We start from the raw sequence: 26,167 nt of genomic DNA, 5'->3' as shown, positions 1-26,167 counted from the left end.
GCTGAGAAGAAGCCTTTACATCAGCAGGGGAAAGTTGGAGGATCGAGGCCAGTGACCTTTTGAAGCCTTGTGGCTTGGCCTCCTCTGCCCTTGGAGGTTGGCCTATGGAGGCCGGCTCTTCCTGCTGGCCTCCTTTGCGTGACTTGCCAAAGGAGGAAGTGAGGCAGGGATGGGGCAAAAGAGGAAAGTCACGCTGAGGAAGGCAGGGCAGAAGCTAAGCACCTCAGTGCGGCGAAGTGGGGTTAGTAGACCTCCACCGTTCGTTCTGCCAAAGCCTGGGGAGGTGGAGTTGGCTGCTGGGAGGTAGAATCCTGTGCCTGCCGCTTGGCTTCCCAGGGATGGCTACTTGCAGCCCAGGAGAAGAAGGACGGTTCTGGGTGAAAGGAAGAGAAGCAAAGCTATGGGAGGCAGTTTGGGTGTGGGGTGCAGGTTCTGGGCTGGGGCAGAGGACTGGGGTGTGGGAGGAGCTGAGGGGTGTGGGCTATGGGAGGAAATGTGGGTGCAGGGTGTGGGCTCTGCACTGGGGGAGAGGGTTAGGGTGCAGGAGGGGTGGCGCTTACCCCGGGCAGTGCAGCTCCCAAAGCGACCGGCTCACACAACCCTCCGGCAGCAGCCCCTAGGTGGGTGGGGCAAGGGGGGGTCTCCATACGCTTCCTCCACAGTTCCCAGTGGCCACAGCTCCCACATCTCCTCTGGCCAATGGGAGATGCGGAGTTGGTACTCATGGCAGGGGCCGTGCTGGGAGACACCGCCCCCCCCAGGGGATGCCGGGACATGCTGGCCACTTCTGGGAGCAGTATGGAGGCAGAGAGGGCACCTTCGCGCGGCTGGCACATCCCTGCACACCCACTGGGGGGAGGGGAGCAGAGGCCTCCGTACCCTCCCTGGGGTGGGGGCAGCGCCCAGAGCTGCCTCCCCTCCCACCCCGGCCGGGGTGAGCAGAGACGTGCCAGCAGATGGCTGCTTCTGGGGTTGGCCTGGGGCCACCGGCCATGGCATGCGGGCAGCCTGCCTGCCTGAGCCCCGTTGCACTGCTGGCCTGGACTCGGGGGCAGGCTGGGAGATGAGATTTGGCCTGAAGTTTGGGGTCCCCCGTCCCTGGGGGGCCCCGTGGCACTACGTGGTTTGTTTCAGGGTCAATCCGCTCCTGGCCTGCTCCAGCCTCCGCCCCCCCATCTGCGCTGTTGAAGGGAAGCTTGTCTGCATCTGCCGCGGCCTGTTTCTCCGCGGTACCGGATCCGCGCCCAGTTCTGCAGCCGTAACACGCTGGGCCGGGACGTCCGCGGTGGAGGGACGGACCCCATTCTCTGCCAGCAACCGGCCCCCTTGTTTTTCTCCTGGATCTTCAAGCCTGGCAGGGGCCTGCAGAGAGACAGGAGCCTGGTCCCTGGGGTCAGGGACCTGCTGAGGCCGAATCCTGCTCGGAAGGTCCCCAGCACTCCTCGCAGGCGGGGCTGAAGTCGAAGGGCGCTGCCATGGGAGGGGAGTGCCTCATCCCCCGGCCTGAGGCGTGGGTGCTTCTTTGTCCCCTTCTCCTGCCCAGAGAGGCAGGCAGCTGCTGTGGGGACAGGCGAGCGAGGCTCGCAGGATATCGCTCAGCTCGGTCTGGCCGGCAGGGGCCTTCCCGCTCAGCCTGGCCTTGGCCCCCATTGCGCCGCGCTCGGCCAGCCGCGGGAGGAGGGACCGTGGCTGCCGCTCAGGCTCGGGCCGCGTGGCCAGGCCTCCCTGGCAGGGGCTGCCACAGGCAAAGAGCTGGGCACCGTCTACATGGCAGCGGGTGGGAAGGAAGGTGGAGCGTGCGCGTCTCGTGGGGTCCCCCTCGCCACTCAGGCAGAGGCAGGAGGGCGCGACAAGGGCCCGGCTGAAGATTTTGCGCTGGGACTGGAGGATTAAGCCTGTGACCCCGGAGTTCCTGCTCCGACGTGGGGTTTTGTGGTGCTGCCCCCATGGTGGCCCGTCCTCTAGGTCAGCACTTTGAAGCCAAGGGGACCGGCCTGGAGGCAGCAAAAGGGGACATTTGCGGTAGCCAGCCGTTCTCAAGGAGCATCCGACATGGACGCCGAGAGGGCCGTTCACCCCCGGGCGTGTCCCAGCTTTGTTTGGGTTTGTCAGCATGAAGAGGGGTTTGTTTATGAATCTGACCGTTTTCCAAATCTAACCTTCCCTGCTGTGCCAGGATAGAGGGTGGACGAGCCTGGTTTATCTGCACGGGATTATTGCAATCGGAGGCCTCTCTGTCCTTTTCGCTTGCACAGACCAGTTCCGACCCTGAGTGAGGTATGAAGCAGCATGCCCACCACGGATCAGCCCCTTTCTCCGGTGCAGCCGTGGACCCCAACAAGTGTGCCTGGAATGCAGAAGTGTTGGGGTCTCCAATTTTTAACTGGGTTAGAAATCCCCCTCCCCCACCAATGATTCCCATCACAGTGCCAGTCCACAGTCCCACTCCTCTCGGCTCCAGTTTTTCAAAGAGCGATGAGTGGAGGTAGGTTTCTCTTCCAGAAATGCTTTCTCCGCCTCAAGACATAATGCCAAGAAGGGTTCTCTTTTACTAATCACCGGGGCTGGGGGGGTTTATTCAAAGAAAAACTGTAAGGAGAAACATCGACATTAATCAAAAGCTGATACTAAGAAAATGCCAGTTTCTTTTGTGGGGAGTTTACAAACTTGTTTGCACCTTTCTTAAATACTAAAATATAGCTAGAAGTATGTTAGAGCCAAAATGTCGAAAATATGACAGGATATAGTATGTCTGGTTTTGCCGCAAAATGTTAAAACTAACCAGTTTCAACAGGTTTCTCTTGTTGTCGCCAAGCAGAATCAAACATAAAAGCTTAATACCCTCAATGTGTTTGCATAGACCTGCCTTTCCGCTTCATTTGGGTTTCATTTTGTTCTATTTTCGTTTGTTATGTTACGTGAAAAAGACGTGGTGGTGGCTGAAGCTCGTGCTTTCAGACAGTTAACAAAAGTGGAATTGGTGTCACAGGGAAAGGAAGAACCTTGGGTCAATCGTCTGTAACGAACTCATTTGCTAAAACAGAGAACTCAGCAGGGGAGAGCCAGGCACCTTCTCACAGAGGATTGTTGTGGGTACTGATTTTAGCAGTTAAGCCCTATATTTGGTATAAATAATTAGGAACATGTAAGCCCTGTGCCTAATCGGGAGCTCTCTCTTTAAGAGACCCGTTGGTGGGAGGTAGGAGTGATCTGGTCTGGGTCACTGTTGCTAGGCAGATTAAGCACTCCCCACCCAGAAGCTTCCGGAAGTGGGTTGGGTGGTTTTGGGTCTGCGCCCATGGGTTCCCTGGTGCTGGACTCAGGCTGCAGTCATAGAATCGCAGGGTGGGACGGGACCTCAGGAGCTCATCGAGTCCAATCCCTGCTCCAAGCAATCCCCAGTTTTTGCCCGGGTCCCTTGCGGGAGGGGGAAGGACTGCCCCCGCACTCCCCAGCCGCGGGAAGCGGAGGGGGACGGCTGGCAGAGGGCACAGGGGAGTGGGCTGGGGCCGGGTTGCTCCACGTCCCACCATTGCTGGTGACTGCGGGGTCCAGCCCGACCCCTGCTGCCGGGGCAGGCCCCCTGCCCGTCCTCCGGGCTGCGTCCGTGGCTGGGGGAAGAGGCTTGGCGGGGGACAGGTTGGATGGGGGTGGGCCGGGGGCAGAGGACGACGAGGCAGGGTGGAGGGTGTTGTCTCGGGCCCCACGCCCCCCTCGGGACAGCCCTGCCCCAGGCAGTGGGTGCAGCCCACGGGCCGGGGGGCTGGCCAGGGGATGGGGCTGGCTGGCGGAGCTGGGGGGGCCACATCTGCAGCAGGCAGCTGCCAGGGGCCCCGTGAAATGTGGGGCAATTTGGTGCCCCAGAGTTCAGGGTGCCCTACACAGCTGCATATTCTGCACCCGCCTCGGGATGCCCCCGGACGGGATGGTGGGGTGGGAGGGGGGAGGCAGAGAGGGGACGGGGGGGCTCTTTTCCCTTCTCTCTTCACTTTCTGTTCTTCTCCCCCAGCCTGCGGCGGCTCCGCTGGGGCTGAGGCAGCTCCGAGGCTTCTCCCCGGGGCCGGGGGCAGAGAGTCACTTTCCTGCCCCCCCCCAGCCCCCCCACCGGGGTCTCCCGCTCATCGGGGGGCTCCGGCTGGGGGCGGGCAGAGCCCGGGGGTGCCCAGGGGGCGGGTCCCAGCTGGAGAAAGCCCCCCCCGGCCAGGCACGGAGGGGTTAATGACGGGCCCCCCCAGCAGGGACCCCGGGGGGAGCCGCAGCTGCCCAGCCCGGGCTTCCGGGTCCCACGGGGGCAGCAGCAGCGTCTGGTCTGGGCCCGAGCCCCGCCCCCAGGCGCTGCCCCGCCCCCGGTCTGCTCCAGGCCCCGCCCCCAGGCGCTGCCCCGCCCCCGGTCTGCTCCAGGCCACGCCCTCAGGCGCTGCCCCGCCCCCGGTCTGCTCCAGGCCACGCCCCCAGGCGCTGCCCCGCCCCAGGTCCGCTCCAGGCCCCGCCCCCAGGCACTGCCTCGTGTCGGGTCTCTCGGAGGAGCAGCTGCGGCTTCCCCCGGGGTCTGTGCTGGGGGGGCCCGTCATTGACCCCCCGTGCCCGGCTGGGGGGGCTTTCTCCAGCTGTGTCCAGCCCCTGGCTCTGCCCGCCCCCGCCCTGGTGAGTGGGAGACCCCGCGGGGGGGGAGCGCTGGTGGGGGGGCAGGAAGGTGACTCTCTGCCCCCGGCACGGCTGGGATTGGGGGGGCAGAGACTGGGGCCCGGCGGGGGGGGTCCCTTGGGGGGTGAGCAGGGGATGAAGCCGGAGTTGCGCGGGGGGGTGTTGAACTGTCTCTGTGCAGCCAGGAAATTCCCGGAGTGGGGGGCGGGGGGGAGTTAATTGGATCATGTCCCTGTTTGTGCCCCTTCCACCCCCCCCCCCCCACGGACACAAATGCCCCCAGTTCTCCCCTTTTCTCTCTCGGTAGCTCCCACGTGGCTGTAAACTCCCCCCCCCCCCCATCCGCTCTCTCGTCTCCCCTGATCCCCCCCCCCCGTCTCTCCCTCCTCCTCACATGTCCATTGAAACTCTCCTCCCGGGGGGGGGGATTCCCCCCCCCCGTTTTATCCGCAGCGATTTGTCCCGGTGTGGGGGGAAGTTGGAGCCCGGAGCCATCCCCCAACCTGGCTGCCCCCGGCGTGGGGGTGGGAGGAGACGCCGGGTCTCTGCTGGGGCGGGGAAGGGAGGGGCCCGTGTCCCCCCTGGGGCTGCCCCCGATCCCGGCTTCCCAGTCCCACTTGCTGCCCCCCAACCACAGCACCGCTGCCCCCAGCCCCCACCTGCCCCCCACCTCCCCATCCCCCACTGCCGCCCCCTCCCCTCCCCCAGGGAGCCCTCCAGCTCCCCCCCCCCCCGCCCTCTTCAATCAGCCCCTCAGAGGGCTCCCTGCTGCCCAGGTGAACGGGGGCAGTGGGGGGGACCATCACTTTCTGTTTATGTATTGGACAGGCTGGATTTTATATGACAAAGGGTCCCCCTTTTCCAGCTAGCTATTTAATAGCCACATCAAATCCCCCCCGGTCTTGGCGTTTATCCCATGTTCTCAGTTGCGTAGTTTGTGACACGTTTTCTCTGTACCTCTCAAAGATTGATAAAAAATACCCTCAACGTTTGCCCCCCTTTTACTCTAGTTGTCTACTTCTAATTGAATATGCCCCTGAGAGCTTTCCCTGTCTCTGTAATTATAAATTACGAAGAAACTCTCAGATTCACACCTTTTCTCACATTCCTGAATATGGATCTAAAACGTTTGCCAATGTTGCCCATTTCCGCTCTATTCATTGACCAAATAGTGGTGGGAAATACACTCAGCTTTTACCTCCTATCAACGACTGCGATAAAATCCCTCTCATTTTCCACTTTCCTCTCTATCATTTGCATAAATGGATCCAAAATCCCTCAGATTTCCACCCTTTCTCTTTCATTTCTGAACGCTGATCTGAAATCTCAGGTTTCCCTCTTACTATGTCATTATCAAATGTGAATTAAAAATCCACCCGGGTTTGGGGCTGTTCCCCATGTCTCTAAATCCCAGCAACTTCCCCTTCCTTGGGGGAAACCTGTCGCCCTGAGTCCTTCTCCATCCTGGTTGGGAAATTAACCCCCCTGCAACAATGATCATCTTTCCCTCTCCTTTGAGAATCATTTGTTCCCTCCTTTCTCTCTGTTAAAAATGTTTGCTGATAAAAGAGACTAGCCATATATTCAAAACCCATCAAAGCCAGAGGCTACCCCTCTTTGGGGGATCAGTTCCCAGCTGGTAACAGGAGAGTTGTCTGGACCCTTTTCTTTTCCCCAGCTGGCATAGGATGGGGACGTCCCTCTGAGTGCAGCGTGGGTCCAGAAGTATCCCAAACCCCATGACAAAGGTTCTCCGTGAGGGGTGGCTTCCTGCAGTGCTAAGATGCAGCCACCTCTGGGGTGGACCCATGGTGGCCATTACTTGCTGATGACAAGGCAAGGAAATGTCTTACCTATTTTGGCCCTCCAGGCCGTCCATTCTCCTGTTAAATAAGCATCCCCCGGGCTCCCTCTGCCTGTGTGACTGGCCAGCAAGGGATGGTGATAACTTTCTATCCACTTGTTAGACACTGTGAGGGAACACTGTTGCTGGGGGGTGCATGTCTGTGTGGGGAGATTGCAGCGGGAGCTGAAGGGGCATTGTGGTAGGGGGAGGCCTCTGGGTGGCTGGGCAGGGGGGACCCTAGTCAGGTTGGTGGGTTCTGGAGGGTTTGGGGTTTCGGGGGGTAGTTCTGATGTGCCCAGCCCTAAGGCTCTGGGTCCTGGAGGTGGGTATCGCTGGGGGCCTGTTGGCTGCAGACCAGTGGGGGTGGGGGGCCTCTTGGGGAGGTGGGGCAGGGGGTTAGACGCTGCCTGGTGCTATGCCAGGGGCTCTGTCTGGGATTGCCCAGCTGGCTCCTGGGACCATTGCCATGCCCAGTGCACAGAGCTGTGGTGGGGCGGTCCCTGGCGCAGAGAGAGGGGTCCTGCAAAGCGTCAGGGGGTCCTGCTGGGAGGAGGAGGGGGTCCCAGGCAAATGGCCTGGCAGATCCTGGTGGAGGGCAGGTGGGGGTCCTCGGCAGGCAATGAGGAAATCCCAGGCAGGCAGTGAGGGACTATAAAATGACTGTACACAAACAGCCCCCCACCCCATTTCTCCTCCCATTTGCAGGAGCAAATCCAGCCCTGGGGGAGCAAACAACCCAGGAATGAGAGTTTCCTAGCAGACAGGCATGGAGAGGGCACAGGGAAAAGGAGATAGAGAGACTGAGAGGGTCCGTGGGATAAAAGAGTTTCGAGAGAGATTTCCAGCTCTCTAATCTGCCCAGACAGATGCATTACTGCGCTGTGGGGAGAATCACTTTCCTGTGGACAAGATGAGGATCAGTCAGAGGAAAACCCAGTTCCTGACTCCATATCCCTCCTGCTGGGGTGTGGCTGCCGTGGGGTCGGCGTCAGAGGGAATCCTCGAAAGGGACTCCTTTGGTTCTGCTTTTTTCTAGGATTGCGTTCAGGGACTTTGTTATGGGATGCTGGAGGGAGAAAGGAGGTAAAAGTGTGTCTGTGGGCCTAGCCTGGCAGGAGGGGCCAGGTCTCTGCTGTAATGAAGAGACTGAGCATTTTCTCGTCACGGCAGAATCTAGGATCTCGCTCTGCAGGGAAAGAGCCTGGGGGAGGAGTGATGTGAAATGAACTAATGCCCGTTCCTAAACCTCCACAACGGCCCTTCTCGCCCGGCCAGGCTGCAGAACGACGCTCACGTTTCGTTCCGGTTCATCCCGTCCTCCCATGGGACAGGGGAGCGACATGGCCGCAGAGGAGCCAGCTGAGGTAGGGATTACTGGGGGGGTTCTGATCTGTTCCTGCAGGAGGGAGAGGGACAGCAAATACACCGGAGAGGGGAGGGTTTGCACCGTCTGGTTTGGAGGTTGGAGCGGGGCAGGAAATGCACAGGGTGGAGAAAGGGAGGAGGCCAGGGGGTGGCAGACCTGCTGGGAGTTGTTTAATAAGTGGCCTAGATTCGAGGAAGAGACCCATGAGGTTGGGAGGTGGAAATGCTCCAATTTGGTGAACAGAAAATAACCCAGCTACATGGGGCTGGGAAAAAGGCCCAGACTCCTAGTGCTGGAGCCTGAGCCAACTAACCAGCGGGTGCCTTGAAATATGAAGGGGGCAGCCACCAGTCAGGCTTAGGGGAGATTCCCCTGCCTCATATCCAGCTCCTGACAAGGAGGAGGGTGTTGGGCTTCCTACAAGAGATCTCTCCCTAGACCCTGCTCGGGGCAGCATCTCCTGTATCGGTCTGTGGCTAGTAGGTGTGTGATGGATCTGCTGGGAGAGAGGAGGGGCTCTCTCTTCGTCTCTCACCCTGGTGTTTCCTGGATGCTCTGAGCGGGGTGGGGGTGGGACTCTGCGATCCACCCAGAGTTTCCGTTTGATTGGCTCCTCTCCCCCACGAATAGTGGGGCTGTGAGTGGGGCAGCAGGTCCTGAGTGTGGGGCTCTTGCTCTTTCAGGGGCCGGTGACCTTCGAGGAGGTGGCTGTGTATTTCACCAGGGAAGAGGGGGCTCTGCTGGACCCCGCTCAGAGAGTCCTCTACAGAGACGTCATGCAGGAGACCTATGAGAATGTGACCTCGCTGGGTAAGGGTTCCTGTCCCCTCGGTTCTTGGAGGGGGAAATGAAGAGATGAGGTTCACCCCACCCCCACAATGGCACCTCTGCTCTGTCCTGTTCCAGCATCACCCCAGCGTGCCAGTGACCCACACACGACCAGAGACCCTCCCCTGCTGCAGAACACTGTGGGGACAGAGCCCAGGGGCAGTACCGCACAGTGTCCAATATCTCCTGTTTGCACAAGTAAAACGGGGGGTTAGGTCCAGCATAACGAACAGAAGCTTCCTACCCCTGGCCTTCTCTCAAACCCTGAGCCTTCTCCACCCAGACCAGAATGTGCTTGGGGTGTAAGAAGCAGGCTGCTGGAGTCAGGGCTGCTGGTCCAGGGTTACTGATCACACAGACACTCAGGGTGTCCTTGAATGCTGGCTGAGGGTATCCAGACAAGGGAGCTCCAGCTGCAAAACCTTGAATCTCACCCAGCATTACAGATGACGCAACTCCTCACTGCTCCGGATTGCACCCGTGCATGGGAAAATGGCCTAGGTTGCTGGTGAAAATTCTTGAGACCTGGAGAGTTGCTCCCCCCATCCCCGTGTGCAATAGCCACAATCTCTCTTCTCTGCAGACTTGGTTTTTTGAGTCCCTCATTCCTGAAGTCACATGACCCCGATTCTTATTTTTCACATTCTGCTTTTCTAGACTATTTAGAGTCTGTTGCTTCTGAATGATAGTTTCTAATTTCCCAGTGTTCTCCACACCCAGGGATTTTCCTACTCCCTCCCATTGCACTGGACTCACTAGGTTCCCTAGTATTTAAGAACGACCACACTGGGACAGACCAAAGGTGCATCTAGCCCAGTGTCCTGTCTTCCGACAGTGACCAGTGCCAGGTGTCCCAGAGGGAATGAACAGAAGAGAGAATCATGAAGTGATTCATCTCCTGTCACCCATTCACAGCTTATGACAAACAGAAGTTAGGGACACCATCCCTGCCCATCCTGGCTAATAACCATTCACGGACCTGTCCTTGATAGATTTCTCATGGTGGCTTTTTTTTTTGTAACCCTGTTATAATCTTGGCCTTCACAACGTCCTCTGGCAAGGAGTTCCCCAGGTTGACTGTGCGTTGTTTTCCAGTGGACTGCAATATGGTGCTATCCTGACATCTAGTACTGCTGAGATCCTGCATTCAGTGATATCCCTGCCCTTCCTGTTCCCATTCTCATAAAACAGGAAGAGCATCCAAATGCATATTTACCTTCATTCCCTCAGCGGTCCTCATGGGAATCCCTGATCGGTTCCAAAGTGTATTAAAACCTTTCTTAAAGGGTTACCTCTTGGTGGCTATCAGGTCCTGTGAGCTTGTAGCCTAGAAAGACCCCCCTCAGTCAGCTCAAACTCAGCTGTTTATCCCCCAAAAGTCTGTCGGCTTCAGTTTCCTGAATGAGGGGAAATCCGTCACTACCCCTTTCTGCGTTGGGTAAAGCTTCAAAAGGTGGAGGTCTGCATAACTAACCTTGAGATCTGGCATTCATCACCCCGTAGTGATACCAGATTGCACAGGAAACCCATCCCGCAGCCCTTCCTGGTATCATCTGGCGCCTCTCGGCATCATAGTCTGTGAAGAATTCATGCTTTCAAGGGCTGGCTTAGCTATACAGATAACAGTCATAATTAGGGCAAGAGTTTGCAGGCAATGAAAACAGAGTAATTGAGAAACGTGAGCAATATCTAATCCTTTAAAGCCTGAAAGTGCCTTGGGGGGAGGGGACAGGAGCCAGCTGTGTGGGGAGGTGGGGCCCAGACACTGGGCATTGAGAGCCTAGAGCCAGCTGTGCGCTGGAGAGACGGGGCATGAACCAGCTGTGTGCAGGGGAGATGAGCAGGGGAGAGGTGCTGTGGACACGGCCGCGAGCAGCTGTGAGTGCCGTCCTCTCTGCAGCATGATGAGGGAGCCTGGCGTCCCACTGCTGATCCCAGACTTGTATGAGGAGGGAAGAAATTGTCAGCAAGTCTCAACCGCAGCCAGCCTGTGCCCTGGGGAGGAGTCGGGTGTCTCCAGGGAGAAATCTGGGGGGTTGTGACCCTGCATGCCCCACCCCCCCTCTGATCAGCAATTCCAGTTATTAACGGTGATTCCAGAAACGAAGAGTAATTTCGGGAAAAAATGCAGTCCTAGCGACAATTTCCGGATAACACTGGCCCTGGTTGTAACATTAAATCCGATAGTCTCAAGATATAGGCCTGTGTTGATCAGATCTGTCGCTCTGCCTTCACCGAGTTCACTCTGCTGGTGGGTTCTCCCCCTTCCCCCATTCTGTGTCTGCCTTGTCTATTTCCATTGAAACTTCTTCAGGGCACGGGCCATCAACTCTTCTCGGTTTGTACTGTGCCTAGCAAAATGAGGACCCACTGTTAGTTGGCCCTTAGGCACTAAGGTAATGAATATGATTTATAATAATCATCTCCTGGCACTTTGAGCCAAGGAAGCCGGCCTCGGGACGTTACTACTTAAAAAGGAGCTGGGCTTAAAAGCATGGAATATTCTTTGAGACAAGTATCCCACAAATTCCACTGACCTCCCTTGGTTTCTTTGCTTTGAGCAGGGTTTCCAGTTTCCAAATCTGATGTGATCTCGCAGCTGGAACGAGGGGAGGAGCCGTGGGTCCCAGACCTTCATGGCTCTGAGAAAAAAGTGCTCCCGAGAGCTGCCTGCACAGGTGAGGCATTGGTTAAACCAACCCCAAAACTCTCCATGAATACAGGAAACATTTGGGATGTCCTACAAAGACCTTGTGAGCTCTCCAAGTTGAGGATTGTTCCCTGCAGATATGGAACCATTAGGCAGAGGTCACTCATGGCTTCCCACCTATGCTGACTGACAGCTGCAGCAGGTCCCTCCCCAATCTCGCTGTCCCCTGAGATTTCTTCTGAGATACGGACCCAGAACTGATCCCTTCCTTTCTCTCCTCTGGGGAAGGTTTAAGGGAAAATCAGCTCTTGATAGGTTTAATCTGTCCTGTACATATTTTGGTTTCTTCATCCCTTTTTCCATTCTTCTCTCTGAGATTTCCTTTCTCTCTGGCACAGGCAGAGACATACGTCTGGATTCTCTCTGTCTCCCATCAGATGTTGGGATGGTGAGTGAAAACGAGGAGGAACCCCGGCAGGAAGATGCTGAGCGAGTAGAAGCACATGGGATGTTCTCAGGAAGGTCCAAAGGGAATGATTCTGGGAGCTGTGCATGCCCAGAAAAAACAAAAGCCTGTGAGAGTCAGCAGAGGCCAGAGGAAAACTTCAGTAGCCAGTCAGACCTTATTACACGTGAGAGAATGGACTTGGAAGGAACACGCTACACATGCCTCGAGTGTGGGAAAAGCTTCAAAGGGAGCTCTGACCTTCTCACACATCAGAGAATCCACACGGGTGAGAAACCTTACGCATGCAGTGTGTGTGGGAAATGCTTCAAGCGGAGCTCACACCTCATTGCACATAAGAGAATCCACATAGATGAGAAACCTTATGGCTGCCCTGAGTGTGGGAAACACTTCAAGCAGAGCTCACACCTTATTACACATCGGAAAATCCACATGGGTGATAAACCTTATGGCTGCCCTGAGTGTGGGAAACACTTCATTGACAGTTCATCCCTCCTCTCACATCAGCGAATCCACACAGAAGAGAGGCCCTACACATGCTCTGAGTGTGGGAAAAGCTTCAGTTATAGCTCAGCCCTTACTGCGCATCAGCGAATCCACAAGGGTGAGAAACCGTATGGATGCCCTGAGTGTGGGAAATGGTTCATTGATAGCTCAGCCCTCATCACACATCAGCGAATCCACACGGGAGACGCACCCTACACATGCTCTGAGTGTGGGGAACGCTTCCGTTATAGCTCAGCCCTTACCACACATCAGAGAATCCACACCGGTGAGAGACCCTACATATGCTCTGAGTGCGGGAAAAGCTTCAATCAGAGCTCTACCCTAATCACACATCAGAGAACGCACACAGGAGAGACCCCCTACGTGTGCTCTGAGTGCGGGAAAAGCTTTAATCAGAGCTCTGTACTGAGCACACATAGAAGAATCCACACGGGTGAGAAACCTTATGGATGCTCTGAGTGTGGGAAACGCTTCAATCGGAGCTCATACCTTATCATACATCGGAGAATCCATACGGGTGAGAAACCTTATGGATGCCGTGAGTGTGGCAAACACTTCAGTCAAAGCTCAGCCCTTATGACACATCAGCGAATCCACACAGGAGAGAGGCCCTACACATGCTCTGAGTGTGGGAAAAGCTTCAATCAGAACTCAACCCTTATTAGACATCAGAAAATCCACATGGGAGTGATCTGTAACAAATGCCTTGACTAGGGCTGGCCAAAGGTGGTTTTTTTTTTTTAAATCACATTTGCTAATTCCCACTCAGTGATCTGTGTCCCATCTTCACCCTGGTTACTCAGCTCCCCCAGATGAGTTGCCTGCTCCTGCCTTTTGCAGCTCCCCCTTCTTTGGGGTCAGTCCTGTGATCTTTTCTATCAACTCCTTTTCTTTTGAGTCGAAGGAGCGTGTGTCCCTCCAGCCAGGAATGTTCATCAGCTCTGGGTGGGGGAGAGAGGTTTGTTCCCAACAAGCTACACTGAGGCAAAAACTACCCGTGCCGTACATCCACTAGGACTGCACATGGCGTTGGCTGCTGAAGTCAGTGATCTTGGTGTTAAAAGACAATTACAGTTGTCGTGCAGATGCAGCCGAGGTGCAGTGGTTGGCATTAGCTTTCCCCTTGACCTGACCTAAACTCCATCACTTTTCCTAGTCTAAACAAACCCTGAGCATCCTGGTTATACTGTTCCCCCATTTCAAAGCAAGTGTGAGGCATCAAGTTCCCCCACCAGGAACATATTGTTTCATTCCCAGTTGTCACAGTTCATCAGAGCGCTGTAGCTTCAGGTTTTCCTGAAGGCAGATATTTTTACTACCGTTTTCCTCCCTTAAAATATATTGAAGTATAGCAAAGAGCAGGAACAGGGAAGGGATAGGGAAAAATGTCTTTTCCCCTCTGTAACAACAGAAGAACATCGGGTAAATCAGAGGGATTCTCCATCGCCATCCCAATCCCCCTGTTGTTCAATTGGTTAGGTCAATATTTCCCAAACGGGCTGGGAAGAGGATTCCCTAGTAAATGGTTTGGAACTAAGCAAAACACCCATTCATTTGCCTCCCAAAGCAGTTGTGGCCCATGCCCTGCAGGAGGTTGCTCCTGAAGATCTCCCCTTCCTAATCAGGTGCATGTTGCCTATTATTTGGGAAATGCAATCCCTTTCTAGGTAGAGATGGGAAAAATGGAAGTGACATTTCTGTTCAACTCACTCCTGGGAGATGCTGTAAATGTGTAGGAAATGAAATCCATAAGGAATGTGATGGAGCTGCAGAAAGATGGAGCTGCTACCTATTTTGAGTAGATACCTGACATTTGGTGTCTTAGAGGGTTTCTAAACCGCACCTGAATTTAGTCCCTTATTTAAATCTGTGCCACCAGATTAAAGAAACAAAAGGGCATATTTGGGGGAGTTATACCTCACTATCGCTACTGGTCTGTTGTGTGGTTGGTGAAGAATTCTACCCCAGAGAAGTGTAAAATTGCTACAACTCAGGTCAAAGATTTGACAAGAACTCAGGTAGAAATGACAGGTACGAGTGGTTGATTTTCACCCCAGAGATGGACGCTCTGGTGACCTGTGGCCGAGGTAAACTGTTTTTAGAACGCTGCTCCCTAGTGAAGTGGCGTTGCTCACACTTCTAAAGGATGCCGTGATGAAACTGGGAACAACTGTCTTTTACCATTTGGATCCAAAGTTTGGATCCAGAGAGAAACAGCTGGTTCCTTCAGAGCCATCCCATGCCTATGGGTCCCAAAGTGGCTGCCTTGCTGGACAAGAAGCACTTCCATGTTGGTTAAATGATGGTAGCCAATGAGGGAATGTAACAGATTCCAAGTTCAGACTGCAGGATACATGAATGCTGAGTCCAGAGTCTGTGGTTTGGTCTCTTAGTTTTGCTCTTGAGTCTAATGCCTTTGTCTCACTTCTCCGCCTCCTGCTACTCTGAAAGATTAGAAAGTGTGAAAGTAGAGCACAGGTGGTTTTTCTCATGATGCAGCCTTCCCACATAGTGTGAGACCCCTTCCACCCACACTTCTGGGAGAAGACCCAGGGAGAAATGAACTCTCAGAAATGGAAGGCTCCTAGGTTATGGTAGAATGTGACTTCACACAGAGCTCACTGGGTGAAAATGGGAATTAAGAGAAAACTGCCCTAAAGGTTTATGGTTTGTAATCTTTGAATAAATTGTTACCAGCAACAAGAAAATTACACATGAAGTTTATTAGTGTAACGTAAGAGGCTGATTCTGTGATCACTTTCAGTGTTACAGTATAATTCAGGTTTTCTTCTAGCCCCCTCCTACAAAATAGCAAATGGTGGCTAATCCTGCAATTAAAACCTGACTCCAAAGGAATGAGAGTGGGGGAACATGTGAGAGAAATAGCATGTACGAGAATAGAGACCCAGTATAGACTGGAATGATTTCTATTTCAAATGGAATTTATTTGGATAAATTTTAAAATAAATCTTCTGTTGGGAGGAAAATTACTTGAGACAAGATGTGGAACCTTTTCCCCAGTGAGAGGGGAACAGCCAGAGAGTTCCCCAGGGCTCTTGTTCGCAAAGCAAAGATGTCACCTTAGGCAGGAGATGTCAAGATCTACAATGGTGATGGGCGTGTGATGGGAGCTTTTCTGCGTGGTTGTTGTTTGGTTGGTTTTTTCATGTAATTTTTGTTTTGTTTTTGCAACCAGTTATTTTTATAGGTGCTGAGGCCCCTTCTCCTTTTGAGCACAGCTCTCTAACCCTCAGGCCTGGCTCTGGAAACCTCAGAACCGGCTTTGTGTTTCTTTCATGTTTGCTATCTTTGGGGTTCGCACATCCACACGACATGCGGTTCACAGCAACGGATGCTTTGAGAAACCTGCTGGGTGAAGCAGGCCTTTTCCAAACTGACATTGGCCCAAATTCTGCCTCAATTCAGCTGGATTGGGAGACGTCTGTGTCAAAGGAGTGTTCACACCTGATTTGCCCAGAGACCTCAGGGGAGGGGTGGTAAGATATAGGATAAGTAGGAATTGACAACAATGAAGTTAAATATAAAGGTGAAAGACCCTCACCTTGCAGGTCAACAAGCCTGTTCTGTTCATTCCCTCCGATGCATCTGGCACTGGTCACTCTCAGGTAGCACACTGGGCTTGATGGACCATTGGTCTGACCCAGTCTATGACCAGTCTTGCGTTCTTATGTTCTGTAAGCCCTCTACGGCCTTGTCTACACGGGCAAGTTTCTGCACAGGAAAGCAGCTTTCTGCGGTGCAACTCCCGAGGTGCACACACAGATTTCCTGATGCATGATAGAAAGGGGCCATGACAGGGACACACTGCAGTGCAGGGTCAAAGTGAAGGAGCTGTGGTCCGCCTACCACAAGGTGCAGGAGGCAAACGGCTGCTCCATATTGGGGGCTAACTAACCCCAGCATCACAGCAAGAATCTACCTAGCGCCTGGAGAAAAAATATAAATGAGAGTCAAAGACACCCCCACGTGGCCTGTCTCGTCCCAAATCTCAACACCTGGAAGATTGTCTGGAAGACTCAGAATTTGAACAGCAGAGATTGATCCCAGGCTGAGAGGGAATTCAGTCTGTGTATTAAGAACTCAACATTGCCTGGAGCAAGCAGTGAGTGAGAAAAGCTGTTTGATCCAATTCTTGCTTAGTATATTCAAATTAGAGTTCAGACTGAGAGTCTATTTCCATTTGTTATGTAACCACTTTTGACCTCTGTGACCAACACATATACTCAGTTAAAATCTAACTTTCTGTAGTTAATAAACTTATTTTAATATTTTATACTTACTCCTGAGTTTGTCCAAAGTGCTTGGGAAAGTTGCTCACATGACAAAGGCTGGTGCGTGTCCCCTTTATTTTTGATGAAGTGGCGAACTAATTAATGAGCTTACACTTTTCAAGAAAAGGCAGTGAGCCGTGTAAGATGGTACATTTCTGAGGTGCAAGGCTGAGAGCTGGGGAGATATGCTGGTGTCTCTGTATAATTGAGGAGTGGCTTATAGAGCATTCAAGCAAGTTAGTTGGGTGCTTTGCTGCATGTTGTTGGCCAAATGATCATAGAATCCTAGGATATCGGGGTTGGAAGGGACCTCAGGAGGTATCGAGTCCAACCCCCTGACCAGAGGAGGACCAATCCCCAATTAAATCATCCCAGCCAGGGCTTTGTCAAGCCTGACCTTAAAAACTTCTAAGGAAGGAGATTCCACCACCTCCCTAGGTAACGCATTCCAGTGTTTCACCACCCTCCTAGTGAAAAAGTTTTTCCTAATATCCAACCTAAATCTCCCCCACTGCAACTTGACCATTACTCCTTGTCCTGTCATCTGCTATCACTGAGAATAGTCTAGATCCATCCTATTTGGATCCACCTTTCAGGTAGTTAAAAGCAGCTATCCAATCCCCCCTCATTCTTCTCTTCCGCAGACTAAACAATCCCAGTTCCCTCAGCCTCTCCTCATAGGTCATGTGTTCCAGTCCCCTAATCATTTTTGTTGCCCTCTGCTGGACGTTTTCCAATTTTTCCACATCCTTCTTGTACTGTGAGGCCCAAAACTGGACACAGGACTCCAGATGAGGCCTCACGAATGTCGAATAGAGGGGAACGATCACGTCCCTCGATCTGCTGGCAATGCCCCTACTTATACAGCCGAAAATGCCATTGGCCTTCTTGGCAACAAGGGCACACTATTGACTCATCTCCAGCTTCTCGTCCACTGTCACCCCTAGGTCCTTCTCTGCAGAACTGCTGCCGAGCCATTCGGTCCCTAGTCTGTAGCGGTACATTGGATTCTTCCGTCCTAAGTGCAGGACTCTGCACTTGTCCTTCTTGAACCTCCTCAGATTTCTTTTGGCCCAATCCTCCAATTTGTCTAGGGCCCTCTGTATCCTATCCCTACCCTCCAGCGTATCTACCTCTCCTCCCAGTTTAGTGTCATCCGCAAACTTGCTGAGGGTGCAATCCACACCATCCTCCAGATCATTAATGAAGATATTGAACAAAACCGGCCCCAGGACCGACCCCTGGGGCACTCCACTTGACACTGGCTGCCAACTAGCCATGGAGCCATTGATCACTACCCGTTGAGCGCGACAATCTAGCCAACTTTCTACCCACCTTGTAGTGCATTCATCCAGCTCATTACTTCTTTAACTTGCTGACAAGAATACGGTGGGAGACCGTGTCAAAAGCTTTGCTAAAGTCAAGGAATAACACGTCTACTGCTTTCCCTTCATCCAGAGAGCCAGTTATCTCATCATAGAAGGCAATTAGATTAGTCAGGCATGCCTTGCCCTTGGTGAATCCATGCTGACTGTTCCTGATCACTTTCCTCTCCTCTAAGTGCTTCAGAATTGATTCCTTGAGGACCTGCTCCATGATTTTTCCAAGGACTGAGGTGAGGCTGACTGGCCTGTAGTTCCCAGGATCCTCCTCCTTCCCTTTTTTAAAGATTGGCACTACATTAGCCTGTTTCCAGTCATCCAGGACTTCCTCCGATCGCCATGAGTTTTCAAAGCTAATGGCCAATGGCTCTGCAATCACAGCCGCCAATTCCTTCAGCACTCTCGGATGCAACTCGTCCGGCCCCATGGACTTGTGCTCATCCAACTTTTCTAAATAGTCCCGAACCACTTCTTTCTCCACAGAGGGCTGGCCACCTCCTCCCCATGCTGTGCTGCCCAGTGCAGCAGTCTGGGAGCTAACCTCGTGAAGACAGAGGCAAAAAAAGCATTGAGTACATTAGCTTTTTCCACATCCTCTGTCACTAGGTTGCCTCCCTCATTCAGGAAGGGGCCCAGACTTTCCTTAGCTTTCTTCTTGTTGCCAGCATACCTGAAGAAACCCTTCTTGTTACTCTTAACATCTCTCGCTAGCTACAACTCCAGGTGTGATTTAGCCTTTTTGATTTCATGCCTACATGCCCGAACAATATTTTTATACTCATCCCTGGTCATTTGTCCAATTTTCCACCTCTTGTAAGCCTCTTTTTTGTATTTAAGATCAGCAAGGATTTCACTGTTAAGCCAAGCTGGTCGCCTGCCATATTTACTATTCTTTCTACACGTCGGGATGGTTTGTCCCTGTAACCACAATAAGGATTCTGTAAAATACAGCCAGCTCTCCTGGACTCCTTTCCCCCTCATGTTATTCTCCCAGGGGATCCTGGCCATCACTTCCCTGAGGGAGTCAAAGTCTGCTTTTCTGAAGTCCAGAGTCCGTATTCTGCTGCTTTCCTTTCCTCCTTGTGTCAGGATCCTGAACTCGACCATCTCATGGTCACTGCCTCCCAGGTTCCCATCCACTTTTGCTTCCCCTACTAATTCTTCCAGGTTTGTGAGCAGCAGGTCAAGAAGAGCTCCGCCCCTAGTTGGTTCCTCCAGCACTTGCACCAGGAAATTGTCCCCTACAGTTTCCAAAAACTTCCTGGATTGTCTATGCACCGCTGTATTGCTCTCCCAGCAGATATCAGGATGATTGAAGTCTCCCATGGGAACCAGGGCAGTACGATCTAGTAGCTTCTGCGAGTTGCCTAGAAGAAAGCCTCATCCCCCTGGTCCAGTGGTCTGTAGGAGACTCCCACCACGACATCACCCTTGTGATGTCACACTTATGATGTCACCCTTAATCCAGAGACTCTCAGGTTTTCCTGCAGTTTCGTATCGGAGCTCTGAGCAGTCATACTGCTCCCTTACATACAGTGCAACTCCCCCACCTTTTCTGGCCTCCCTGTCCTTCCTGAACAGTTTATATCCATCCATGACAGTACTCCAGTCATGTGAGTTATCCCACCAAGTCTCTGTTATTCCAATCACATCCTAAGTCCTTGACTTTGCCAGGACTTCCACTTCTCCCTGCTTGTTTCCCAGGCTTCGTGCATTTATGTATAGGCACTTGAGATAACCCACTGATTGCCCCTCTTTTTCAGTATGAGGCAGGAGCCCTCCTCTCTCATGCACTCCTGCTCGTACTTCCTCCCGGTATCCCACTTCCCCACTTACCTCAGGGCTTTGGTCTCCTTCCCCTGGTGAACCTAGTTTAAAGCCCTCCTCACTAGGTTAGCCAGCCTGCTTGCGAAGATGCTCTTCCCTCTCTTTGTTAGGTGGAGCCCATCTCTGCCTAGTACTCCTCCTTCTTGGAACACTATCCCATGGTCAAAGAATCCAAAGCCTTCTCTCCGACACCACCTGCGTAGCCATTTGTTGACTTCCACGATTCGACGATCCCTACCCCGGCCTTTTCCTTTCACGGGGAGGATGGACAAGAAGACCACTTGCACCTCAAACTCCTTTATCCTTCTTCCCAGGGCCTCGTAGTCCGCAGTGATCCACTCAAGGTCATTCTTGGCAGTATCATTGGTGCCCACGTGGAGAAGCAGGAAGGGGTAGCGATCCGAGGCCTGGATGAGTCTCAGCAGTCTCTCTGTCACATCGTGAATCTTAGCTCCTGGCAAGCAGCAGACTTCTCGGTTTTCCCGGTTGGGATGGCAGATAGATGACTCAGTGCCCCTGAGGAGAGAGTCCCCGACCACCACCACCCGCCTCCTTCTCTTGGGAGGGGTGGTCGTGGAACCCCCAACCCTAGGACAGTGCATCTCATGCCTTCCAATTGGCGCAGTCTCCTTCTGCTCCCTTCCCTCAGATGTATCATCTGGTCCACTCTCCGCATTAGTACCTGTGGAGAGAACATGAAAACGGTTACTTACCTGTACCGGCATTGCTGGTACATGGACGTTCCCCTTTTTTCTTCTGGAAGTCACATGATGCCAAATTTCTTCACCGTCCTCCTGTCCCCGATGTGCAGCCTGCTCTGAATCTGTGATTCTATGATTCTGTGATTCTATGATTCTCTGTGTGCTGTGTGGGTTTGTGTGTGGGTCTGATTTTTGTTAATGCCTGCATGGGCCTGTGCAGTGTGTGATTTTCTCTTTCTCTTTGTGTGTTTCTCTCTCTGTTTGTATCTTCATGTGTAAATTCACTGGAATGTTTAAAAAGATCCACAGCTTTGCCTATTTTCACCAGGAATTTTTCTCAATCAACAAATTCTCACTTGTTCCCTACCTAAGTGTTTACTCTTGGATGGCATCAAATTAACCTATGAAATTCTGAACTGAAACCTCACCTGCTTTTCAGGGATTCTTCCTTGGACTCAGAGGATCAAGAGCTGGAAAATTCACCTAATTCAGTTTAAAGGCAAAGCTTCACTGAGAGTTGACATTCCAAGCCCCTTCTTTACAAAATGAGAAAAAGAGCCAGGGGAAGCACTTCTTTTTGGTTCACAGAATAAAGGGTTTGTCATTTAAGGGTTTGTTTCCCATATTTTAAAACCACAAGGGGTCTTCGTAAACACCCAGTCTGACCTCCTGTCTAGCACGGGCCCGAAACCTGCCCCCGAAGAATTCCTTTTCAACTAGAACAGATCCGTTTAAAAAAAATAGATCCACTTTTGATTTGAAAATTTCCAGGAATGGAGAATCCACCAGGACTCTGGGTAAGATTTTCAATGGTTAATTGCCTTCCCTGTCAGAAAGCACGCCTTCTTTCCAATCTGAATGTGTCTAGCTTCACTTCCAGCCATTGGCTCACATTATACATTTGTCTGTTAGATTGAGGAGCCTGTTAGTAAGTATTGTTCCCCATGTAGGTACTTAGGGAGTGAGATCGTCATCCCCTAAACCTTTTCTGAGCTCTTTGTGACTATCACAGCAAGGCGGGGTTTTTAAGCCTTTCATCCTTCTCATGGCTCTTCTTTCTCCTCTCAAATGTTTCATCCTCCTTCTTGAACTGGGGACCTCAGAACTGGATGAAGTGGGCACAACAAATACAGAGGTAAAATGACCTTTCGACTCCTAGCTGAGATCCCGCTGTTGCTGTATACGTGGCTGACATTGCTTGTTCCTAGATGTACACACTTCCATTTAGCCTTAGCCGCAGGAAATAGTCATCAGCACCACCTCAGCTCTCTGTTCTGAGATTTACTTCTCAGTCCCTAGATGCCAAAATATCTCCTTAGGATCCTAGATGGCTGTTCTCCGCTGGCTGGATCAGATGTTCCTGCTTCCCCTCAGAAATCTCCAGATGATCCGTGTTCTCCAGAGCTTACCCTCCCAGACAGGACTGAACAACCTTAGCTTAGAACTAGACCACCCGTGACCTCAACTAGGTGCCCTGAATGCACCACTTTTGAATTCCCTCCAACTTCTATCATAGAAATGCGAAGCAGTTGGTGTTGTAATGTTACAGGAGAGGTTGAAATGAGGCTATTTCTCAGGTAGAAGGCAATGATTGTGTCAGGAAGGGGATTTGAACGCCCACCTCCATATGGAGCCCAGAACACAAATGATGGAAAGACACAGGCTTCAGTTTGACACGTTAGACCACTCGGCCAGCCTGTCACTGTTAGTCAATCCACTTATCAATCTTAGTTTTCTTTAACTTGTTGTGAACTTTCCAGGGAGGCGGAGATGGCAGATCTCTTTCAACTTCTAGAGACTTTCTAAAGCACAACCGATTTTTATATGTCGTCTCCCTGCTCCCTTTTTAAGGGAATAGAAGATGGTTGCTACCATTCTGAGAAAGTAATGTTGAACCTCAAACTCCTGCATGGTGGGCCAGATGGCCAAGCAACCAGCACCTACAACTTCTACCACCTTTTGTTTTCAAAATAGCTCAGCCCTCAGTGTGTTGAGCCTTTCTGAAAATCTGACCAAAATGTTTATTGCCCAAATGGGAGCTGAGTTCACCTGAAAATCTGGCTCTAGGGGTGGGGGTGAGACCTTCTGAAAATTCTGGCCCATGTGTCTGGAAGCTCGAAGAACCTTCAGAACTTTTATCGTGTGCTAGAACTTGATGAGAAAACCTTCCTTCTGTCGAACTCAGCAGAGATTTTCTCATTGACTTACAATCACAATGTTTCATCTTGATTCCAGATTTAGGTATCAACAAAATGCATTGATTGTATTTTTACAAGCAGTGTGAAACAAACACCCCTAGTTGGGCAGAGGGATAGAAGTAGGTCTGCCACTAAACCACATTGCCTTTCATCAGTAGCTACCTGAGCAAGGTAGTAACCAGTGGCCAACAGGTGAAAGGCCCATCGTCTATGCTTAGAACACGACAGCAGGTAGACCTCAGGAATGGAAGAGGGTAAAGGTCAGTTTTGCCGAGATGGTTACTTCCAAAGACTGGTATATAGAGTGGGATGAAAGTTTTTTGCGTGAATATTTTATTTGCTGAAATAATTTGGTTGACCCAAAATGATTTTTTGGTTTTGTTTCAGCAAGAAAACTGACATCTTGGGTCAACCTGAGTGTCTATTACTGTTGTTATAACATTGGTTAGGCTAGCTGGCAATGGGGAACAAGAATTTGCACCTATTTGTGGACATCGAGGTGCACAGTGGAAACATGTCCACATTCTGCTCCTAGTCAGTGGGAAGCTTTGATTTTGATATGGTCTCCAAAGCCCTTGCCAAGATCACGTAGAAGATGGGGGAGTCAGGGAAAAACCATCAATTTGTTAAAATTGCAAGTGAAGAATAAATGAAGGTGTTTTGCTGTAAAGTCACATTTCCCTGACTGGGAATTGAACCCAGGCCGTGGCGGTGAGAGCGCCAAATCCTAACCACTAGACCACCAGGGAGAGGATGGGGCTGTTGTTCTTCTCAGCTGTGCTACACTTCCTTAGGCTATTTTCTGTCCAATTTCTGAAGCTGCTCCTCTGTCCATTCCCTGAGCGGCTAAGAGCAGAGCGGGCAGGAACCCCTGTGCTCAGAGTCACAACCTGAGCCCAACCCAAGCCACTGAAACAAACTCAAATGATGCGTCAGCTTCCTCCACTAGGATCACAGAGCAACAGAGAGAAAACCCAGGAGGAACAATCCTCCTCTGCCTTCATTGACCCTATTGCAACCCTCTCAGCAGCCGACCTGGGCCTTCTTCTGGGAAGGACATTGAGCTGATAGGAACTTTGGCATAGAGAGCAAGGGAGGGAGTTTGCTCCCCCTCATTGTGACCTGATTGCATTCTGACTCCATGTAACGGGGCTCTGAGCTTTGCCACCTTCTGAATTCTGTGTCCTCAAAAAGCAGCCAAAGTGCTGAAGCCCCTGGACCCTTCTGCTGGGAGCATGGGGATTGCACAGGAGCTGCAAGCCCTTTTTACCTCTCCTTCTCCTCCTCCGCTTCCCCGGACTTTCCCCACCAATGGTTTCATCAGACTCTGGAGGAATCTAAGTCCCTGCAGCTTTCCCTCACCCACCTTGTAAGGCAAACAGTGATTCCCTTCTCTGACACTCCTGGGGCCACATTTTCTTTGAGGAGCTTCTCCCCAGGGGGTCTGATGTCCTGCAAAAATGCAAAATCACTTACATTGTACTTACACTTGCAAAATCACTTATATTGTACTCACATTGTTTTTGCTGATACAGACTAACACGGCTACCACTCTGAAAGGAAATCAGTGTTATTTCAAAGGAAATGTGATGTTGTCTGTTAAAAGGCTGGCTTTGAAATTTCCAATTGTTATTTTCTCATTCCTCACATCCCGACCCTGCCTAGACAGGAAAGGAGGGGAAATGTGATCATCAGTCAATAGACGTTTCTGACATGAAAAGGGGACAAGAGGCTGTTTGCAGTTAGCTCAAAAGAAATGAAAGAGGGGGAAACTCCTGTCTGGGAGCTAAATCTGCAGGACAAAGGGTTGGGATTCTTCGAGGCTCATATTTGTTAAGTAGCTGGCAATCTCCAAACTTATGGTCTATTCCTTCCCTCAACATTCAGGGTAATCCCCACCTTCCAACCCTAAAGTTTCATGAAAGGAAAAAATAATGAGGAAGAAAGCTTGATAAAGGACTTGGAGTGAATGAAAAGACAAAGAATCAGAAGCAAAAGAAGACACTGTTTCTGCCCGATGACCCGGAGGCCTTTCATGCCTGAGGCGAACATGGTAATAACCTCCACTGCAAAAACCAGTCGTGGCGAGCTTTTGGCCTCTTTAGTAGAGCTTTCTCAGTAGCCACTGCGTCAGCTATTTCAGCGTTTCTCTTTGAAGAACAGGAACACAAAGAACACCAATGGCTTCTTTTTGACCTCAAATATCCATCAGAAATGCTACGATAGCTCCTCCAGTTTCCCCTTCTCACCAAGAGACAAAACACAGGAAAGCTCCAAACCAAGAAAGGTTTCACTTCACTTTCCCATGGGCATTTCCCTGCCAGCTCCCTGGCACAGCAATACAAGACACAAGAAATGCAGGAAAATAAAGCTGAGTGAAGGAAACCTGCAGGTCCTTCGATTCCTCCAGCGTCAGAGGAAACCATTTGTGGGGAAGGGTCCGGCTTACCGAGGAGGACAAAGAGATGAAACATGGACTCGCCGATGCTGTGCAAAACATCACAATCCCAGAGCCCATGTGACGCGAGGGTCAGCACTTTGGCTGCTTCCTGCCTGCGCAGAGGTGACAAACTGGGGGCAGCCAAAGCTGGGAAACCTGATTATAGACACTGAGTCAGAATGCTATCTGCTCACGTCAAGTGGAAGCAAATCCCCTCCCTGGCTTTCTATGCCAAAATTATAATCAGCGGCGTGGTTTCCCTGGACAAGCCACTAGGTAGGCGGAAGAAGAAGCGGAGAGGGATGCGGTGGGGTAAATGAAAGCAGAGGAGGATTGTTCCTCTTTTGTGTTGCTCTTGGGATTCTGACGGAGGAACCTAAAGCATAATTTGAGCTTGTTTCAACGCTTTTCCTTGAGCTCAGGTTATGAGCACAGGGGTTCCTTCACTCTCTGTTCTTGTCCCCTCTGAAATGGGGAATGGACCATTTCCTAAACTGGAGAGCAAGTAGCCTTAGAAAGCATAGAGGAGCTGAACCAAAAAACCCTACATTGCCCCCACTTATGGTCTACTGCAGGGGTAGTCAACTATTTTTTGTCAAGGTCCAAATTCCTTGGTCAAGGTATAATCAAGGTCCAGACTCCAGAGAAAATAATTTTAAAAAATCATAATAATAAGTAAATAAAAAGATTTCAGGGTCCATTAAAAATTTCTGGCTGTCTAGAGTTGGCCCGTGGTACACCTGTTGAGTCCCCTTGGTCTCCTGGTTAGGACTCTCATTGATGCTGCCTTGGTCCCATCCTCAGTCAGGGAAAGAAAATCTGCTTCAGTGGATATACTAAAAGCGATATTGTCTAAATAACATCTGGATTTTTCAAAACCAGCAATAGCCACAAGAGGTCCCAGAATCATCTGAGATTGGCTCTAGCTGACAAAGGGGCCCATTTTTTTAGCTAGGAATTAAACTTCTTTGTTCCATTTTCTCTGCTTTGAGTCTCTTTCCGCTTTTCTCAGGTAGTGTG

The 26,167-nt window shown here is 51.7% G+C and overlaps 3 protein-coding genes and 1 non-coding gene across 16 annotated transcripts in view; 2 read left to right on the top strand and 2 right to left on the bottom strand.

Annotated features, from left to right (window-relative positions):
• Positions 1 to 26,167, bottom strand: part of LOC102943236 (zinc finger protein 883) — a 2,438,435-nt gene that overhangs the window by 407,949 nt on the left and 2,004,319 nt on the right. The window lies entirely within an intron of this gene.
• Positions 1 to 26,167, top strand: part of LOC119564595 (zinc finger protein 883) — a 1,467,279-nt gene that overhangs the window by 318,993 nt on the left and 1,122,119 nt on the right. The gene's annotated exons all lie outside the window — the stretch shown is intronic.
• Positions 4,505 to 15,010, top strand: LOC122463946 (zinc finger protein OZF-like). 3 transcript variants are annotated; one of them, XM_043537484.1, is made up of 5 exons: positions 4,505 to 4,644; positions 7,766 to 7,854; positions 8,540 to 8,666; positions 11,249 to 11,362; positions 11,772 to 15,010. In XM_043537484.1, exons 2-5 carry the CDS (start codon positions 7,813 to 7,815, stop codon positions 13,019 to 13,021), a joined length of 1,533 nt encoding a protein of 510 aa, XP_043393419.1. In that variant the 5' UTR covers positions 4,505 to 4,644; positions 7,766 to 7,812; the 3' UTR covers positions 13,022 to 15,010. The 3 variants fall into 3 exon arrangements, with proteins under 3 accessions (XP_043393419.1, XP_043393420.1, XP_043393421.1); XM_043537485.1 differs by lacking the exon at positions 4,505 to 4,644 and adding an exon at positions 7,449 to 7,471; XM_043537486.1 differs by lacking the exons at positions 4,505 to 4,644; positions 7,766 to 7,854 and having other exon boundaries at positions 8,623 to 8,666; positions 11,733 to 15,010.
• TRNAE-CUC lies at positions 23,385 to 23,456 on the bottom strand. Its single transcript has one exon. It is a non-coding gene; the product is annotated as a tRNA-Glu (tRNA).

This window comes from Chelonia mydas, chromosome 28 (assembly GCF_015237465.2).
Source record: "Chelonia mydas isolate rCheMyd1 chromosome 28, rCheMyd1.pri.v2, whole genome shotgun sequence".
In the NCBI taxonomy this organism is placed as follows: domain Eukaryota; kingdom Metazoa; phylum Chordata; order Testudines; family Cheloniidae; genus Chelonia; species Chelonia mydas.
This window is presented reverse-complemented; position numbering and strand designations above follow the sequence as displayed.

Coding starts and splice junctions, on each gene's coding strand:
- LOC122463946 (XM_043537484.1), top strand. CDS start 7,813: ATGGGACAGGGGAGCGACATGGCCGCAGAGGAGCCAGCTGAG. Junction 7,855..8,539: donor CCGCAGAGGAGCCAGCTGAG/GTAGGGATTACT, acceptor TTGCTCTTTCAG/GGGCCGGTGACCTTCGAGGA. Junction 11,363..11,771: donor CCCGAGAGCTGCCTGCACAG/GTGAGGCATTGG, acceptor GTCTCCCATCAG/ATGTTGGGATGGTGAGTGAA.